Consider the following 18,108-nt stretch of genomic DNA (forward strand, 5'->3'; position numbering starts at 1 on the left):
TGAGTATTTGTGACATTGTTTGATAAAGTACATGCACTATTGGGCTCATCTTACCCACTAAAAAAATTTATTTCGTTAGTCCTCAGCATTGTTTATATAGCCCTGCGCCTCTAAGTNATACTGTAGCAAGATGGCGCCGCTTTCGCCGCATCTCGGCCCGAGCCTTTAAAGCGGCGTGTCATGTCTATTCATATAAGTCATGGTTCAAACCATATAATGACTCATTTTTTGACACTATATAAACGACCTGTAGACATTATGATAAATATTGGTTAACAAATTCAATAACACCACCTGACATAATATAATATTAACCACTATCTCTTATTAAATTACATTATCTTGGAGTATTATAGTTGTATAGATCCAGCATTTTCCACAACATATAAATGAGACCAACTTGTAGTAAATATTAAAAAACGAGGTAATTTTCTTAGAAACTGGATTTTGTTTGTTTAAACTTTGTCACAACTAGCATGGACTCAATGACTTATATGGATATGGATATAAGTCATTGCATGGACTTCTCAATGCCTAATTTTAACACATTGTTCCGACATTCCGTGAACGCAGCAGAAACTACCATGACAGTCTCCACCGCCACCTAAAGGACCGGAGTGTAACTGCAAGTGGAAAAAGTTTATATATAATTCAGACTGTTAATAATTCATGTAAAAACGTAACAAAAACTTCGAAATTTACCAGTTAAAGTTCCCAACCTAAACACAAAGCTTAAAACCTAATATTGAGCTCTTGTTTACTGAACTTTAGCACAAAAACAAATCTGCAAAGTACAATAATTTCAGATGTTCCATTTCAAAGCTTTTTTTTTATCCATTTGAATTTAAAGCCACAAATTTACGAGTTACATCTAAAAATGCTGTGCAATGCTTTAGGAAAAAAAACTGGAGAAAATGTATTTTCTGTAAAATTTAAGTATTTAGAGTGACTTCTCTGGAAGTTAATGATGATAAAACTCAGCTAAAAGGAGCAAAGTGCTGCAAAAAAGCTAAAAGTGAAAAAAGACAAAAGTAAATTAAGCAAAAAATAAAAAGTAACTAAATGCTAAAACTGGTGAAAGGCAGCAAATATCTGTAAAATGTTAGCTAAAAGTTAAAAGGAGCATAAGAAGATAAAATGCAGCAAAGATGTAGATTTAGAGAAAAATAAATGTTTTTGAAGGAGCTGAAGGTTTCAGATTTTTGCAAAAGGCTAGCTAAAGGTTGAACGTAACAAAACAGAAGCTAAAAGCAGCAAACCTGAGAACTGACTGAATTATTCGGACTGGTTTGGTTAGTTTAGGTGAGTCAGAGCCTGAATAAATCTCTTTAGACGGACGACTGGCTGTAAAATCAAAGGTTAATGTTAGAAACAAACCGACGAGACGGATCGTTTATAATCGTCTAAGAGTCGAGTTGTTTTCATCCTTTCGCCCAGAGGCTGAACAAAAGCTGAGCAGCTCGTTTCAGTGACAAAAAGAGACCTTTAATATGATTCACTCTAACATCCACATCCCAAAACTCACTTTTATTCATTCAAAAACTCGACCACGAGAAACTGCTCAGTTCGCACAGGTGAGGAGAAATGAGAACAAACCAGCAGACGTGAGACGATCCGTTCGCTCGACAGATACGAGCCGTTAGACTCTGAAACGAGCAGATTCTGGACCTAATGTTGCTGATATGAATTTGTCGGGGGAACAGTTTTTGTTGTGCGGATCTTTAAAAAAAAAAAAAAAAGTTGAAAATGATCACCACACAAACAGCAGCTGAAATAATAATAATAAAAAAATCTAATTCATTCTTTTTGAGTTTATAAGTGGGTTACTAAAATGTTTCAGTGCCTGGGATTAAAAAGAGGTAGTCTGGCACAAACACACACATCCCAGCATTAAAAATAAAATGAACAAAAAAAAAAGGAAATAAAAGATCACAGATTCTTTTCACAGGCGTGAAGTTGAACAGTTGGCTTTGGTTTGTCAGCACGAGTCAAAAGTAGTCATCCTAACCCGCAATCAGACCTGCGACTTACATCAACGTTGGCAAAAAAATAAAAATAAAAACAAAGAAAGGAGAAGGCCATCCACAGGAGGACTCTGGGAATGCTTGAAACGACGAGACGAAACAAAGCGTCTGCACAAACCACGTTAAGACATCGACGGAGGCGCCGCCCCTCCTTTTTTTTTTCTTCTGAGCGTCGTTTAAAAACGTCCAAAATAATAATAATAATTACAAAAAAGCCAATTTAAAAAAATAATTTAAACGCCTTTGCACCTCAGCTCCACTCGGAACAAAACCTCAAACACTCGGTAACATACAAAACCAGAGACGTAAAAAAATAAAACGCCTGAGCCGAGGCTTGGCGTCTTCCTCCTCCTCCTCCTCTAACGGGAGCGTCCGTTTGTCCGTTTGCTGGGGAAAAAAAAACAAGAGGAACTTTGGATTTATTTCGTCGTTTGTTGTTCAGGATCAAACCAATCGGCCGCCTTTTCCGTCTCTTTTCAAGTACAGCACGCCGTTATGGATTCCACCCCGCTGCTACATTCCCACGCCGTCTGAGCCGCTGTGCTCGTTTTTTTTTTTTTTAAGGCTCCTCTGCGAACACAACGCCCCGACGGGCCGCCTGAAGGGGCGGCGGCTTGATCGGAGGACGGTGGGCTTGAAAAAAAAACTACTACTTCTTCCTGTTGTGAAGCCGCCGCGCCTGCAGCCGCTGACGGGCGCCGGACGGCTTCGACCCGGCGCCGATGGAGAAGGTGGGCGTCGCCGGCGATCCTGCGAATGACATCAGACCCGTGCGTTAACACTGAACTCTGACGGCGTCTTCAAGCAGCTTCACCTGGTCAAAACCAAAACTCTGTCCCACAGCGAAGTCATAAACAGCAGAGAGTCTGTAAACTTAGAAAATGATTACTTTGGTCAATATTTTAATCAAAACGGTTATTTTTGAGTTGGAAACGCTGCATTTCTTTGCACTTAAGGAACAATAACTTGTCTTGAAAGTCAACTTTCATTTACAGTTATTTTTTATTCAAATTTAAGCTGCTGTATAAAATAATAAAAACACTTTTAATACACTGTAGATTTCATGAAAGCAGTTTTTTTACCACCTAAATGTTTGTTTTTATTATTTTAAACACCATGTTTTGTGACGTAATCGCAATTTTATTTGTTATGGACTTAATGTTTGGTGTCAAATGTTGTGAAATTAATTAAATGAAGATGGGAAAACTGCAGAAATGCTCAGAAAAGTATTCTGCAGATTTCATCATCATCATCATCTTCGACGTTAAACAAACTAAATGAATCCTTCTTCAGTTTATTTTCTATTTAGTTTCCAGCTGAAATAAAGCTGTAGAGTTACTGACACTAAACCTGAGGACATTTTATCTGTGTGTGTGTGACTAACTCGAATGACTGTAAAGACCAAATAAAATAAAATAAATAAATCACCAGGGGTATCGTTAATAATTTACCAAATGAAACGGGGTTGAAGCTTTGAGCTGGAGTTCCTGGGCTGCCGAAGGGAACTGGACCCGGAGCAGAACTCTGACCGAACGCCGGAGTCATCGTTCCTGCAGGAGTAAGAAGAATATTTTATAAAAAGACAGAGTTGAACCCGACGAAAAGCAGCTGAAAAACAAACATCAAGTGATTCTTTACACACAAGTTGGGGAGAATTAAATGTCTGCAAATAATCTTTAATATTCACCAAAAGCCGGTTTGTCTGACGCTGCCGGCCCAAAGTTAAACGTTCCCATCTGGGGAGCAGGATTACTGGAAACCGGCGTTCCGAACTGAGGGCAGGGCATGCCGTCGCCGAAGTTGAAGCCGCCGGATCCCGGCTGAGCCGAGCCGGAGGGAGCCGGCTGAGGAGCAGCGCCTTTAAACGTGAACGATGTCGAGGAGGAGCTCTGGGTTTGGGCGGCGGCACCGAAGCTCGGCGCGGCCTGGGGCGTGGCCGTGGGAGCTGAGTTGGCGCCGAAGGCAAAGCCGGTGGCGCTGGCTCCGAACGCCGGTTTAGCCGGAGTCCCGAAGGTGGCGGCTGTCGTGACAGCCGGGGCTCCAAAGGTGAAGGGGGCTGGGGTGGGGTTCGAAGCGGGTGCGGGGGCGGGGGCAGGCGCGGGTGCAGACGACGCGCCGCCGGCTCCGAAGGCGAATGGTTTTGCTGCCGCTGAGGAGCCGAAGGTCGGCTGCGCTGCTGGTTTTCCAAAGCTAAAGCTGGACTGGGTGGTGGAGGTGGCAGCGGCGGTGGAGGCCGTGCTGGTCATTCCGAAGGCTCCAAACGAAGCGGTGGTCGTGTTCTGGCCGGGCGCAGGCGGACCAAAACACGAAAACACCTTCTGGCCGGACGCTTGAGGATCCGACTGGGTGGCGCCAAACGGGAAGGAGCCCGTGCCGGAGGAAGTGGTGGTGGCGGCGGCAGGGGCACCACCTGCTGCTGCTGCGGTCGGTGCTGTCGGTGCGGCGGCAGCTCCAAACTGAAACGTGCTTCCTGTGTTGGGAGGCAGCGCCGCGGAGGAGCCGCTGTTCGTCGTGGGTGGTGCCGACCAGGTTCCAAACGGGGATTTCACAGCAGCTTGGGCTGCGGGCGGCGGCGCCGTGACAGAACCCGTGGACGCCGTTACTGCCGGCGTGTTGTTGAAGCCAGAGAAAGAAGACGGCGCCAGGGTGGTGCTGCTCGTCGTCACCCTGAATGCCGAGGATGTGGTGCTGGCAGAAAGCGTGGAGGCGGTGGGGGCGGCCGTGAGGGCGGGGGGCTGTGCAAAGACGGGCTTGAAATTCTGGAGGGAGGTTTTGCTGTCAAAGGTCGCTGCAGCCTGGGAGGTGGCGGCGGTGGTGGAGGCGGGAAAAATGGGCTTGAACCCCGCAGCCAGCAGAGGGTTGGTGTTACCGGCAGACTCAGACCTGCTGGCAGGGGGGGCGGTGGAGGCTGACGGAGCAGAGGGGCTGCTGACCTGAGCTGGCAGCCCAAACAGGCTGGGCCCCGCGGGGGAGCCGCCGGGAGCCTTGGAGACCTGAGCCAGCATCTGGGTGAAGGCCGAGGGCTGCCCCACAGCAGCCAGCGGGGGCTGAGACTGGGTGTAAGGGGGGGGTGGCTGCGCCGGAGTCAGGGTCTTCAGGGTGAAGCTGCCGACTTGGAGAGGCGGAGCCGACACAGACGCTGCGGAAACAACAAGAAAACATGAAAACTGGGACAAAACGAAGTTTAAATCTAAAAACAACTGGAGAGCTTTAAATGAAAAACAATCAGGGGCGGAGTTATAGTTTTACACAGCATCGCGATGCGGACGCAACTTTAAATCAACTTCAAAATGTCAAAAATTGATTATTATTTAACGTTAATAACGTCCTGTTGAGGAGGCGATTTCAATTCTGCCTCCAAAAACATCATGAGCAACAAAAACAATCATTAGTAGAATATTTTATTTTTCTCTGTTCTCATCTCGCCTCTTGAGCCGCAACACAACATTCACGACACTTTTGGATATTTTCCCCGTTTAGTTACTTAAGTTTTAATAAATCACAATATGATAAGACGCTTTTAGGTCATAAAACATGAAATTTAAGAAAACACGGAGCCCTACAATATATTGGAAGTGCGTTACGTTGCTGATTTTATTTATTTGTGTTTATTGATTTATTACAGTAAACTATATTTGAATAAATACTAATTTTAAGAGATACAAAAGGTATCATATAAACTGTTTTATGGTGCGATGTAGAGTAAAATATGTTTCTTTTAGGTCTCAGAGAGTTCTGATTATGGATGCATCATTAATCGTTTTATAATCATATCGCAGCCGTCTGAATCCTAATTAAATCGAATCACGAGGCGTCTGAGGACGCCCACCCCCCCGGTAACACGCTCAGGTCAGAGGTCACACCTGTGGTCGCACTGGCAGCAGACGTGGCGTTGGTGGGAGCGCTCGCCTTCATCTTCAGAGACTCCAGCAGTGGGTTGGTGACCGCGGCAGCTGTAGCGCCGCCGCCGCTGCCCGGGCTCGGATCCAGGTTGATTACCGGAGCGGCGGGGCTGGGCGCTGTGGGCAGCGGAGCCGTCAGGAGGCTGATCAGGGTGGTGGTGGAGGTGGAGGTGCTGGTGGAGGCAGCGGGCTGAGAGAGAGGGGTGGCCGCAGGAGACGCAGACTTCTCCGGCTCTGGAGCTAAACAGAAGCACGAGGTCAACGAAGAACACCTTGTTTTGATTCTGCCGAGGCAGTAACTGAGGGGTTAGAGTGCAGCGGCACTCACCGGGCGTCTCCAGGACTTTCTGGATCTTACTGATGGCGGCTTTTTTCTCTTCGTCCAGATCTTTAGCTGTGATGGAGTAGCCCAGCTCCGGAGGCGGGGGCTGCAAACACACAAGCACAGACTCAAAAAGACGTCTACGCCGCAGCAGTTTGGAACTACGGGATGCCTGTTTTACTGTACGTTGTGTCACACTCCTGACCAGAGCGATGTGATCGTCCCGGCGGCTGGACACCAGCTGGATCTTCCGTTTTCTCTTCCCTCCACTTCCAGGGGAGGCTGCTGAGGTTGCGACGGGGGCTTTGGGGACTGGAGTTTGCTTTGCTGCAACACCAGAATAAAAACTTAACTTAAACAAGCCTGAGTCTACACTTCCTGCAATAAAACAGAACTGCAGCTGCGTTCAAACCTTTTCTAAAACCAAATGCAAAAAAAAGAAGATTGGAGGAAATTCAGACTCACAAGTGTCAGGATCCTTTTCTGACGCCGTGTAATCCGACTTCACTGAGGACGCCGAGCTGGGAGACTGAGTGTCGTCCTCTCTGTTCATAAAAACCACAAGTTTTATATTAAAAAACAAACAGTCATTTTAATTTGATCCGAATGACAGTGAGCGAACAGGAAGAGGCAGACCTGGGTCTTTTGGAGAACCCCTCTGGCGTCTGAGAGCGAGATGATTCGGGGCTGGACAGAGGAGAGCTGGGTGTCGACGGTTTCTTCCACTGTGAACGGAAATGCAGACACAAAAAGCTCAGGTTCATCTCTGCAGACACGCGAGCGCCGCGACCCGGCAGGCGACGTACCTGTCCGAGGCCCGCTGAAGAGCTGTAGGAGCTCTGAATGGCGTTCCTCTTGGTGCCGGACGTTCCTCTTGGGAAGTGGACCACAGATCCGGAGCTGATGGAGGAGGTGCGAGACCTCTTCATGGTGCTTTCTTCTGCCGTGGAGGTCATTCCTCTTTTAAGGCTCCCCGGCCTGGAGGAAGCAATGGAAAGCATACCACTTAGCCATGCGATGCTCCATCCAAAATACCTAAGATTGTGAATTCAGCTAAAAATAAAAAGTGGACTAACTTAGGAACCAGCTGGGATGGCGTTCCATTGGGCAGGAGCGGCTCAAAAGCAGAGTGGGAACTTCCACCGCTGTCATTACGCCTTAGAAGATGAAAACGGAGCAATTTTTAGACTGAAGCTCTATTAACGAGGCGTTTGTGAGTCGGAAACAAAAAGGATGTTTAAGTCAAGCATCGGAACAGAAAACATCCAAACTAAAAACAGAACTGAAGGTAATATGTGGTCCTGAATCCCCACCGAACCAGACTGAGTGGAAAAAGCACGAAGCAGCGTTTCAGCCCGGCCGGTACCTTCGTTTGCTCCTCTGCTCAGTTGTGAAGCTCCTGTCCTCGTCCTCCACTTCCCTCTTGCGGCTTTCCTTCAGCACCTTGAGGACACTGTCTCTGGAGCAGGGGTCGGTGGGGGCCCTGCCGAGCCCGGCACACCTGAGGTGATTCACGCTGCAAGCCAAACGGAAGACAGCGAGCGTTAAAACAAAACAAAACAAACCCAAGAGGCCCCGACCAAGGAGGCGTCACAGACGGATGTTAAAAACACAACGACCTGGGGTTGCTTTGATCGGGCCTGGCGATCTTTACGGTGACGGGGCTGAGGGCGGCCTGGGAGTTTCGAGGACTCAGGACGTTCTTCTTCCTGAAGCCGTCCCACTGGACGGGAGGCAGGACGCCCACCGAGGAGACGCCCGGCTGCTGCAGGGGGTAGTGGCGCTGCGGGGTAATGGTGAACCTGCTCGCGGCGCCCAGCAGCTCCCTGAGGAGACCGAAAACACAACGCAACCAGATTTAAAACCATTTTCTTCCCATACAGCCACATTTGAGACCTTTATCCTGCTTTGGTCATCTTTATGTGCAGATAGTAAAAAAAGAAGACCCATAAATGTTAAAGCGGTCATCTATTTGTGCGTTTATGTATAATTTATGCCATGACTTTCAAGATAAATTAAAAGCTCAGAACCATTATAGCCAGTTAGTCTTTAAAGTGGTCTTAAGAGGTAGTTTAGTTAGCTTTTCAAGACACTTTCAAAGTACTTATTAGCACATGGGGTGCTTTGACACCAGTTTTCAATCCAGTCTTTAAACACGAACGCCTCAAAAAATACAAAAACCCATTTAAGTGGGATAGTTTATGCTTATTAAGACATTTAACACTGACTAAACTGATCACTACAGGGGAAGAAATGTGATCAAATTAACCTAAAATTAGGTTTGCACACAACAACCTCATGAAAAGGTTCATTTAAAGTCAGCAGGCACCTCAAATAATTTCTATATTTTTAAGTTTTGCCCATCAGAACCCAACATTTCTGCATGTTAAACTGTTTGTTTTTGTCAATTCGTCACATATGCAACTTATAAACAAGCATCCATCACTTAGAAAGTTAGTAAAAAAGTCTCAGTAAACATAAAACCAATTAATATTTCACAGTTTTGTGTTTTTCAGCTAATACTGTTAGCTTTATTTGTAGTGGTTTTCTGTGAGTGTTTGTGTCTAAACCTCTTCCTTAAATGAGCTAAAGGATTAACAATTAAAACCCGCCAATAAACTTGTATGTTTTAAATCAGCTCTGACCCCCCCAGAGGAGTTAATTTACCCTGTGAAAGACAGCCTCCTGTTCGGGGTGTAAACAGCATGGTTGGGTCTGGACAGCTTTTCCCGCAGCTGCTCCCGGGGGTTTCTCCCGGCTCTCGGCCTCCCGGAGTCGGCGGCTGGACTCTCGGCTTTCCCGATGTAGCTCCCCATGAGGAAATCCCTGGGGCTGAAGAGGAACGAGTCGTTTGCCAGGGCTTCCCTCCGATAAACCCCGGTGTCACCAGGTCTTTGTCTCGAGTGTCCCTCTGTGTCCCGGTGCTCGGGTCTTTTCGTCTTCCCCCGCGCGGCCACCGACACGCCGGTCGCCCCCCAGCCCGGCAGCCAGCGCCGGAGCACGCCTGGGACGTCTAGTTCAGCCCGCGGATTGAGGCCTAACCTGGCGGGAAGAGGTTCTCCGCTGAGATAGTAACAGGCGAAGCAACAAATTACAATTATTAAAGTAGCGTAAAGAAAAGCGGGGACGTAGTAGAAAGCGAAAGTGATGAATCCCGAAACGGAAAGAAGCGCTAAATGTTTCTCTCTAGGTGACATGGCGGTAACGCGCCGCCGGAGCGCTCTCATATCCCAACATGCTGCTCTCAAAGTTTACGTGCGTCAGCGCCCTCTCTGCCGACCACAGACGGTAACGGCACCATCCAACTGTTCAGTTTAAGGGTGTAGCTTCTGGCCGCGGCCGGCAGGGGGCGGCAGAGACGGAGTCGGTGAGCTGCGCATGCGCAAGCACGTAAGGCGGGCGCGTAAGATAAATTTATGAAAAAAGACGGACACATGCAGAGACAGGTGACCAAAAATGTTTATAAAGGGACACTTTTTACATATTTGTAATTTATATAACTGTTTAATTAAATACAAAATATTAAACAAACTGGTCCGGTCTTTAATAGGCTTTTATTGGATATATAGAGATATATTATACACCATGTAGATTTGATTTAAAATATTAACAATGATGCAGTACATATGTATTTATAACAGTGGAAAGGAACATTTTCTAAAACATTAACGTTAACTAGTTTGTCTAGTTTGGTGTGAAACCTTTTTATTGTGACCTTAAAATCTGGGATAACAAGAGATCAGCTGATGCGTTCCTCAAGTGGAGATCTGCAAATTTTATTTTTTGAAATGCATGCAAAGAATCTGTATTTTTTTACCCATCTCATCTTTACAAAATCCAAATACTTACTTTCATTGTGACATCATCCTAATGTTTCTCAACAAATCAATTTAAGGACATTTTTTGTACACAAAATAGTTTTGGGGGACCAACAAAAGTGTTCGGTTCATCATCTCTGTGGTAGATATAATGGGGGATATTGCCAGTGCGTCACAAACATAAAAGCGTAAAGTGAATAAAAGTCGACACACACCGTAGAGTTTTATTTTTAAGATTTATTACACAACTTTTGAACGTTACTACACAGTCATGCAGGAATAAAATGGGAATCGTACAAAGCTATACAGGCTTCGTCAGTCATACTTCAGGAATAACTGGACTTCATAACACAAATGTGAGGTAATGCTGAAGGTGGTGAGAGATAAAATGACACAAAGATGTGAAAAATAAAACTAATATTACACGTGTCCTATGGTAGCACATTCTTAACTTGAAATATTAATGTTAAAACGCATTAATGTCAATAAAACAACCAAGTTCTCTAAAATTGGGGTGATTTTCTATAATTGCTCAGTTTAATGTAGTTAGGTTGTCTTTACATTAAATTATTTACTACCTGAAACACTGTTTTCTTTCTAAAATCGTCATTCGGTCAAAACAAATGTTTAAAAATGGCCAAATAATGTCTGATACCATTTAACAAAGGAAATGTGTTATGAAAACCTGTGGAAATATTTACTAAAACCTGAAAAACAGCACAGACAAAACCCCATCCTTAACCAAAATCTTAGAATATCAGTTTTTGTTTATTAGCTACATTTACACATCGTAGGATCATTATGATGATATTTATAGATCTAACTTTCCTGCCTGGCTAGTTTTTTTTTATTAGCAGCTGTATCAGTGTCTATAGAGAGCTGAAACATGTTCTTGGACGTTTCTTTTTATGTTTTGACCCACATGTATCATTTTGACCGCAATAAAAAAAGGCTTTTGTGAAACGTTAGCACAACAGTTAGCATTTTCGTTAGCATTCTACAACAATTTATCTTTTAAAGCAAATCATTTCTGTTTCCATCTATGAAAATTGTATCCTTCTAGTACAAATTACAATGAGTCATATTCTGTGGATTAAATCTCCCAGAGAAATAGACAAAAATGATATTTTCCATATTGCTTAAGAAATCTCAAAAAAGGCGGCAACTCAAAGCTCTGGAAACAAACTAACTTCCTCAACAAAACTGCCACACTTTAAATAAAAAAGAAAAGAAAAAAACATTTAATTTTAATGTTAAATTTTCTTAACACTATTCTTTTTGTTTATACCGACATTATTCAAACCAAAGTTTATACCAGCTGCTTTAGCATGCTAGCACGCTATAAAGCTGATGGATGTTAAAATATCTAAACTAAATTAAACTAAAAGGTTTGTTTCTTTAAATAAACATACTTTTAATTTTGATGTTTCATTTCTTTAACATTCGATTATTTTTGTGTTTAACAACTTGAATCAAACTGAAGCTTGTACCAGCTGCTTTAGCATGCTAGCATGCTATAAAGCTACTTTGATGCTAAAATATCTAACCAAAACAAAACACTTTGCTTTCTGAAAGGAAAAAAATACATTTACTTTTGATGTTTTCATATCTTTAAGACTGGACTTTTTTGTTTTTGAGAGCTTTAATCAAACCAAAGCTCATAACGAAAGCTATAGCATGCTAGCACACTGTAAAGCGTTTGAATGCTAACACATGCAAGCTAAACAAAACGAAAAAAGTATTTTTGTTTTTACTTGTCAGAATATAAAGAACAAATCAGTACAGGACTATATAGATAATTTATCCAGAAAATGGCCATTTGTATGATAATTTCACAGTATGAAAGGACTTTTAGGAGCCGATGCTAACCAAAAGGAAGCTAACGCTAAAGTACATATAAAGACAAAATGTGTTGCTTTTGATATGAACATCAGTTCAGCTGTCCATGAAAGCTATGAGACAGTGAGCCAGGAAGTGCAACGGTGATAAATATTTTGTTATTAATACTTTTTTACTTCTCTTTTTACTCCACAACAACTACGCAGCTAACAGTGAACCCTGCTAACATGTTTAGCCGTAGAGATTAAACCCAAGCAACACTGTGATCATTCAAACACGTTTTAAAAAAAAATAAAATGAGATTTAGATTCAGAATTAGACCAAAATGTAACTATTAGATATTAAATATAATTACAAAGGATTAAAAAAAAACTACTTTTAAAGTAGAATAACAGATAAATGTAAAAAAAAATAAGGGTTACATAAAAGTGTATTATGTTAAATTCAACAAACTGGTATTTTAATCCTTTGAACAACAAATGCAACCTGAATTTTAAAATCCTAACAGGTTAGTTTTCAAGATGTTGTTTTCCTAAAGAGAAAAAAAGTCAAATTACATTCTTTGGTAAAGGGTCAAAGATGGATGTTTCTGTAACAGACTACACAAATTAAAAAACTGTAATGAAGGGGTTTTTTATACACAAGTTTAAAATCATAGCAACAATAAAAAGTAATAGTATCAAATTTGCCATAGCCTACTGTACATACGACATATTATTGCACCAAATTTGAGTTTCAAATTGTGTTAGGAAAGAGCAACTCAGTGAATTTATACTTTTTCTCCACACACTAAATTAGTGTCATCTATATATGAGTAATAAAACAACATGAGTTTACAAAAAAAAGGTTAAATGTAATCAAAAATGTTTTTTTAATTCATTTGACGTCATGTGGCCTCACTGTATTTACAGAATGTTACCAAAAATACCAAACGGATGTCTTTTTTTTTAAAATATTGAAACAAAATAAAAAATAACAAACCCTACATGATTTGGTGGTCTATAAAATAAAACACTAGTGCATAATTCCTGAATTATTATGACTGTTTTGAGTGTAATTGACATTTTGAAATCAGAAACGAGGCCACCGCTGAGATAATTTGTAGTAATTTTAGTGATAGAGGCTGAAAAATCATCATGTACTAAAACAAACTTAGCTGCTTGTTCTTTTCTGTTGTCTTTTTCTTATTTAAGAAAATTAATTGCAGGAAATGATTGCCTGATGAAGCCTCGTTTGTTTCACAATCCATCACCGAATTGACACAGCGTCAGTCACAGATTTAGGCCTTCTACGCCTGGGAAGTAGAGCGCCGACAAACTACGTCCAGATTTGGTTCTGGTTGCTGGGGGACCGAACAAGCGAGCAGCGGTGTACGTTCATAATATCCTCAGAGTTCGGAGATTTTAACTGCCTCCATGTTTACCTCTGACCGAGTAGGGAGCAATGTGATGACATGTTGGGGGGAGATCTGCACCTAGAATTGTAAAAATAAAAACACACACACACAAACTCCAGCATGTGTGTGTTTGTGAGATTCCTTCTGACGAGGCGAACTTCATGTTTGCCGACACACAAATGGAACTGGGAGCACTTCCTATCTGAAGAGGGTCTATAAACAAACAAACAAAAAAAAAAGGTTTATAATATTTTAAATTAAATGCTGACTCACATAAACTAAAAGATGCAATTAACTTCTCCAACAATTACAGTTGTGTTTCACAATGAAACGACGATAAAACATGTCCCTTTCTCACTACAGCTATTAAGACAAATTTACTGTATAAGACCGCATTTCATTGTATTAATCGGGGTGTAAAAAAGAACAATGGTTTTTAACAATTAGGGAAAAAAGTATAATTTGTTCTCCACACAGCTACTGATTTAAAAATGTGTTTTGCTTAATGAGGAGTTGTTTTATTGGAGGTAAAGTTTATCATATGTTGCATTTAGGTGAAACTAAATTCTACATAAAAGCAGCGCTGTATGTCAGATATGAAAACTAACTAAAAAAAGCTGATAAAATCAGAGTTGAGAAACAATGTCTGCCACCAGTAAGCAAAAAAAAAGCTGAATTTATAGTAAAAATGGTGGTGATTTGTTTGAAAATTTCAATTTTAAATTTCGCTTTTATAGAGAGAGAGATACAGTCTGAAGAACCTGCATTAAGAACTTATATGATAAAAATAAACACACCAAACAAAAAAAAAAGGTAACAAACACAACAAACAGTCCATTTTCTCACAATCTGCATGCAAATAATAAGAAGTAGACATTTTTGGAAGTGACATCTAGAGGGTTAAGACGACCACATAGTCCGAAGGAGTCGTGGTTTTAGTATTTAAAGGATGAATGGAGTAAAACTTTTTGGTTACAGTGCGCCGTCAGCCCGGAGCCCGGAGGTGAGCAGGTAACGGATTTTAAACTAACTTCCCTACGGCAGAGACGGCACTTCTCTTTGCCGTCGGCCATTTTTGCTCGCTTTATGTGGCGTCCACGAGTCCTTACGGTGGTCTCCTTTGTTGGCGGAAATTACAATGCAAAGTATTTTTTCTAAGTGTCATTTCCTTTAGTTTAAAATGTTTTTTTAATATTGAATTTAACACTAGATGTTGAGCTACTACTATGGGAGCTCTCGCTCAAAGAGTTGTTTGAGTTCCCAAGAAAACACAAAGTAGTGACTCTGTTCACACACCGCAGACCTCCAGTAGTAGCGTCGAAAAACTAAAGATAAGTATATTAGAGGGCAGGCACACAACTGACGACGACAACAAGGATATTTAAAAAGATCTGTCCTTTCAGCCCGACGGCACAGTGAGGATTATTACAGCCACCCCTAATATGAAGCAGGAAACCTGTACACGTGTCTCTGATGCCAGCGGCTCAGGGCGAGGAAGAATCCGTGCAGAGCCGCTGCTCGTTCGCCGTCTTCTCCTTGCAGGAAGGTTCACAGAGCATTTCTTTGTGTGGTAGCGGGTAAGGGAAGGCGGCGCCGCTGCAGGTGCCGCTGTAAGCCAGTTTGTTGAGGCGGGACAGGCCCTTGATGCTGCCGGGAGGCCGCCCGGGGCTGACCTTGTACCCCGCGGCTCGGGTCGTGCCGAGCGGCCTCCCCGGGCTCGTCTTGAACCCCGCCGCTCTGGTCGTGCCGAGGGGCCTCCCCGTGCTGGTTCTGTATCCGGCCAGCTTGGTGGTGCCCAAAGGCCTCCCGCGCCTGCCCGTCTTCCCGACCCCCTTGGCCTTTTTCTTGCCATCCTCCGGCGTCTGCTCGGCGCCCTTCATGGCCGGCATTTTCCCCGACGAGCGCGGGTCGCCCACAAGAACATCCTGTCTGTGGCACGCCATGGACTTGTGGCTCTGGGTGGGCAAGGCCATGGGGGCCAGCGTCATCTGGAGGGACGCCGGAGGGGGAGGAGGGTAGAACTTACTGGGCTGCGAGGTGCACAGTTCAAAGTGGGACACGGGGTGGTGGCCGTCCTCCGCCAGGCAGGATGGCCTGCTGTTTATGCAGAAATCACTGCTTGTCACCTGGCGCATCATCTTCTGCTGGGGGTCAAAGAGAACGTGTTACTCTCACACTCACACACAGTCAAAGGCAGTGTGATCATTAAGAATATGAAGCTACAAACAAGCGTCAGGATAATTTAAACCAATTCACTTTAAAATTCAAATACTATTGAATTTTGCAGCACAACAGAAAAGGTACTGAAAATCTACAACATGGATGATATAAACTGAATTAATTTCACAATTTAAATCAGATTAAATTCAGTGCTAGACCCAGATTATCACTTTGAGTTGTTATTTTTAACACTAAAGCTGTTCTAAAAATAAAACAGCAAAATGGAATTTTATGTATTTTTTGTGTAAATTTTTGGTCTAGGGCTCAGCAGGGGTAAGTTTTATTCCAACTTTTAGCATCTTTTGCATTTTGTTCTGTTGTGCAAAAAAAGGAACAACAATTTTTGGTTCTTTCATTAAAATGTTTTTAGTGTTTTCTTGAAAGTTTCTGGGTGCCTAAACCCCTGTTCTTTTTATTATAAAAACATAAATAATGCTAAAATTATATTTAAGCGTGCAAAAATGCTTCATGTGTTTCATATAAAAGCAACTTTTTAATACGGTATTTGATAAAAATGAGTATCCATTCAGGTCTGAACTGGACTCAGTCATTAGAGACAGGATGATGTTACAGACTGCGTCTTGCTGAAACAAGCAAGACTTTCCCCCAAAAACCACAGAAAGGTGACTTAGATGTGTTTGTTGCCCTCATATCATCCAGAAGGATGAATTTCAAACTTTGCTCTTGAAACAAGTCCGATAGCCTCCCCCTTTCTTTCGCCTGAATGACGAAAAATTAATGATTTGAAAGAAAAATGTAAAAATTCTGGACCAGGAGACGGATTTTGGTCAGAACTGGAACGGCTCGTAGGGTTTTCTGCCAACTCAATAAATAATAACAATAAAAAACAAAGAAAAGTAGCATAAATGATCAATGTTTTAATTTTTTAAAAAGGTCCTTATTGCAAAGTCATGAAGATTGTTTAGGTAAGAGACAAAAATCCACAGTTTCTTCCTCGTACTGACGGTTAATGCGTCGTTAAATTAAAGGTTTCCGAGCAAGTGCCAACTATCACCTGAGTCCGTTTACCTACGGAAAAACAGCCGAAGTGACAGAAAACGTGTCAGTGACGGCGTCGTCCAAGGAAGAGCCGTTTGGGATCGAGAAGCCCGACAATTTATGCTCAGATGTGTCATTTTAAGGATCTGAAAAGCTTCAAAACGATACACGATGAAATTGTTGAAATTTGGCGACAAAGGTTCGAAAAACTCAACTTTTATTGGTTGTCGGTAATTACAGCCAAATCCCAGAGCTTCACAACGACAACAAAGGCTATATGACGGGATTTCCTGTTTGTTTACACTGAGCGCGTACCGGCGTTTCAGAACTGGCACGTTCAGTAGTGTCATGCTTCGCAACGACCCAGTTCTTTGAATATTTTAACAGTTTCTCAGACAAAAAACAGGGACTCTTCTTTAAATCCAGTCGACGCAAAAGCGTCTACAGCACAAAGCGAACACGGTTTAAAATGTTTGCTGTGATCAAAATAATACAGAAGATTTCAGCTGGGCTTTAAAACAGGGCTGCCCTTTGTTAAAAGCTGAAACCTTAATGAGCAAAAAAAAAAAAAAAAAAACCTCCTTCAGAGAGACAACTGAAAACTATGACATGTTTTTACAAAAGATCTGATTGCCTGAGCGCCTTGATTTACAAATCAGTTTACAAATAGCCTGTTTGCACTGTAAAATAGTAATAATAATAATAAAATTATGTCTGCTGGGGGAGATTCTGCAGGATGCTAGGAGGTGTGGACTTTTACTATCACAAACACAGTCTTTCCATTCACAAATACATGCACATGGATCCTGCAGCTTTGTGCCCAGACAGAAGAAAACAAAACAACATAAACAAAACACCACACAGCCCCTCGGTTACCCCTGCGAGACGTTAGCGGCTGATTTCCGCCTTTCGGCGCCCGAAATCGGTCCCGCAGAACCGGGTTCGAACCCCAGTCTGAACCCTGACAAACACAAGGAGCCTCGTTTAGCCGCTAGCTTTCAGGGTTAATCTGCTACAGGAATTAGCACTAAGGTTACTGTACCTCGATTGTTCGCTGATGTCGGACCAGAAGGGGTTAAAAAGAGGAAAAAAAATAAAAAGAAAAATTTAAAAAATGGTCTTACATCCCTCTCAAAGCGTGACTCGCTCCATTTTTTTTCGCCCCCACTTTATGTTCACAACGCGAGGACGTCGGCTTTTTTTTTTTTTTTTTTTGCTGAACGTGTCGGTGTGAAAAAGGACAGGGAGAGAGAAAGAGACGAGGTTTCAGGTTTTCTTTCTTTTCTTTTCCCTTTCCCCCCCTCCCCTGTTTTATTCATTTCCCAGCTCCAGCGGTTTGGTAAAGAAACGCAGCCATTTTCCATTAAAAATTAATAAGAAGGGGAGCGCAGCTCGCGCATGCGCAGAGCGGCTCAAACTGAGGCGGAGGGTTTTTTTTTTTTTTCCAGCTTCTCCTCCTGAAACACTTTAACACACAAATGTTGTTTTAAAACCGCGAAATACTAAAAAAAAAGCACGCTCACTCTTCTCTTATACAGATACAAGCAGAGAAATGATCCAGTTGTGTTGCTTTCCAAAAAAAGAAAAA

General features: G+C 42.7%; 2 protein-coding genes across 6 annotated transcripts; both read right to left on the reverse strand.

Annotated features, from left to right (window-relative positions):
* Nucleotides 1-2,144: 2,144 nt before the first annotated feature.
* On the reverse strand, nucleotides 2,145-9,518 carry pom121 (POM121 transmembrane nucleoporin). 2 transcript variants are annotated; one of them, XM_017419815.3, is made up of 13 exons: nucleotides 8,916-9,518; nucleotides 7,868-8,074; nucleotides 7,615-7,764; nucleotides 7,325-7,405; nucleotides 7,055-7,226; nucleotides 6,885-6,973; nucleotides 6,714-6,793; nucleotides 6,454-6,575; nucleotides 6,255-6,354; nucleotides 5,888-6,166; nucleotides 3,712-5,163; nucleotides 3,476-3,574; nucleotides 2,145-2,774 (listed from the first exon to the last, which is right to left on the reverse strand). In XM_017419815.3, the coding sequence occupies exons 1-13, from the start codon at nucleotides 9,473-9,475 to the stop codon at nucleotides 2,674-2,676; spliced, it is 3,492 nt and encodes a 1,163-aa protein (XP_017275304.1). In that variant the 5' UTR covers nucleotides 9,476-9,518; the 3' UTR covers nucleotides 2,145-2,673. The 2 variants fall into 2 exon arrangements, with proteins under 2 accessions (XP_017275304.1, XP_017275303.1); XM_017419814.3 differs by having other exon boundaries at nucleotides 7,865-8,074.
* A 3,004-nt stretch (nucleotides 9,519-12,522) lies between these two features.
* LOC108238014 (UPF0461 protein C5orf24) lies at nucleotides 12,523-18,039 on the reverse strand. 4 transcript variants are annotated; one of them, XM_037979211.1, is made up of 3 exons: nucleotides 17,563-18,039; nucleotides 14,758-15,442; nucleotides 12,523-13,514 (listed from the first exon to the last, which is right to left on the reverse strand). In XM_037979211.1, the coding sequence occupies exon 2, from the start codon at nucleotides 15,437-15,439 to the stop codon at nucleotides 14,786-14,788; it is 654 nt and encodes a 217-aa protein (XP_037835139.1). In that variant the 5' UTR covers nucleotides 15,440-15,442; nucleotides 17,563-18,039; the 3' UTR covers nucleotides 12,523-13,514; nucleotides 14,758-14,785. The 4 variants fall into 4 exon arrangements, with proteins under 4 accessions (XP_037835139.1, XP_017275298.1, XP_017275299.1 ...); XM_017419809.3 differs by having other exon boundaries at nucleotides 12,523-15,442; XM_017419810.3 differs by having other exon boundaries at nucleotides 12,523-15,445.
* Between the last annotated feature and the right edge of the window lie 69 nt (nucleotides 18,040-18,108).

The sequence above is a fragment of the Kryptolebias marmoratus genome, linkage group LG13 (assembly GCF_001649575.2).
Source record: "Kryptolebias marmoratus isolate JLee-2015 linkage group LG13, ASM164957v2, whole genome shotgun sequence".
Classification (NCBI taxonomy): Eukaryota; Metazoa; Chordata; class Actinopteri; order Cyprinodontiformes; family Rivulidae; genus Kryptolebias; species Kryptolebias marmoratus.

Bases quoted from the DNA above. Each gene is read 5' to 3' on its own strand.
- pom121 (XM_017419814.3), bottom strand. From the start codon at position 9,475: ATGAGAGCGCTCCGGCGGCGCGTTACCGCCATGTCACCTAGAGAGAAA. The intron at 7,227-7,324 runs GTTAGTCCACTT...TGCTTCCTCCAG, and splicing joins CCATCCCAGCTGGTTCCTAA to GCCGGGGAGCCTTAAAAGAG. The intron at 6,794-6,884 runs GTCTGCCTCTTC...TTTTATGAACAG, and splicing joins GGGTTCTCCAAAAGACCCAG to AGAGGACGACACTCAGTCTC.
- LOC108238014 (XM_037979211.1), bottom strand. From the start codon at position 15,439: ATGATGCGCCAGGTGACAAGCAGTGATTTCTGCATAAACAGCAGGCCA.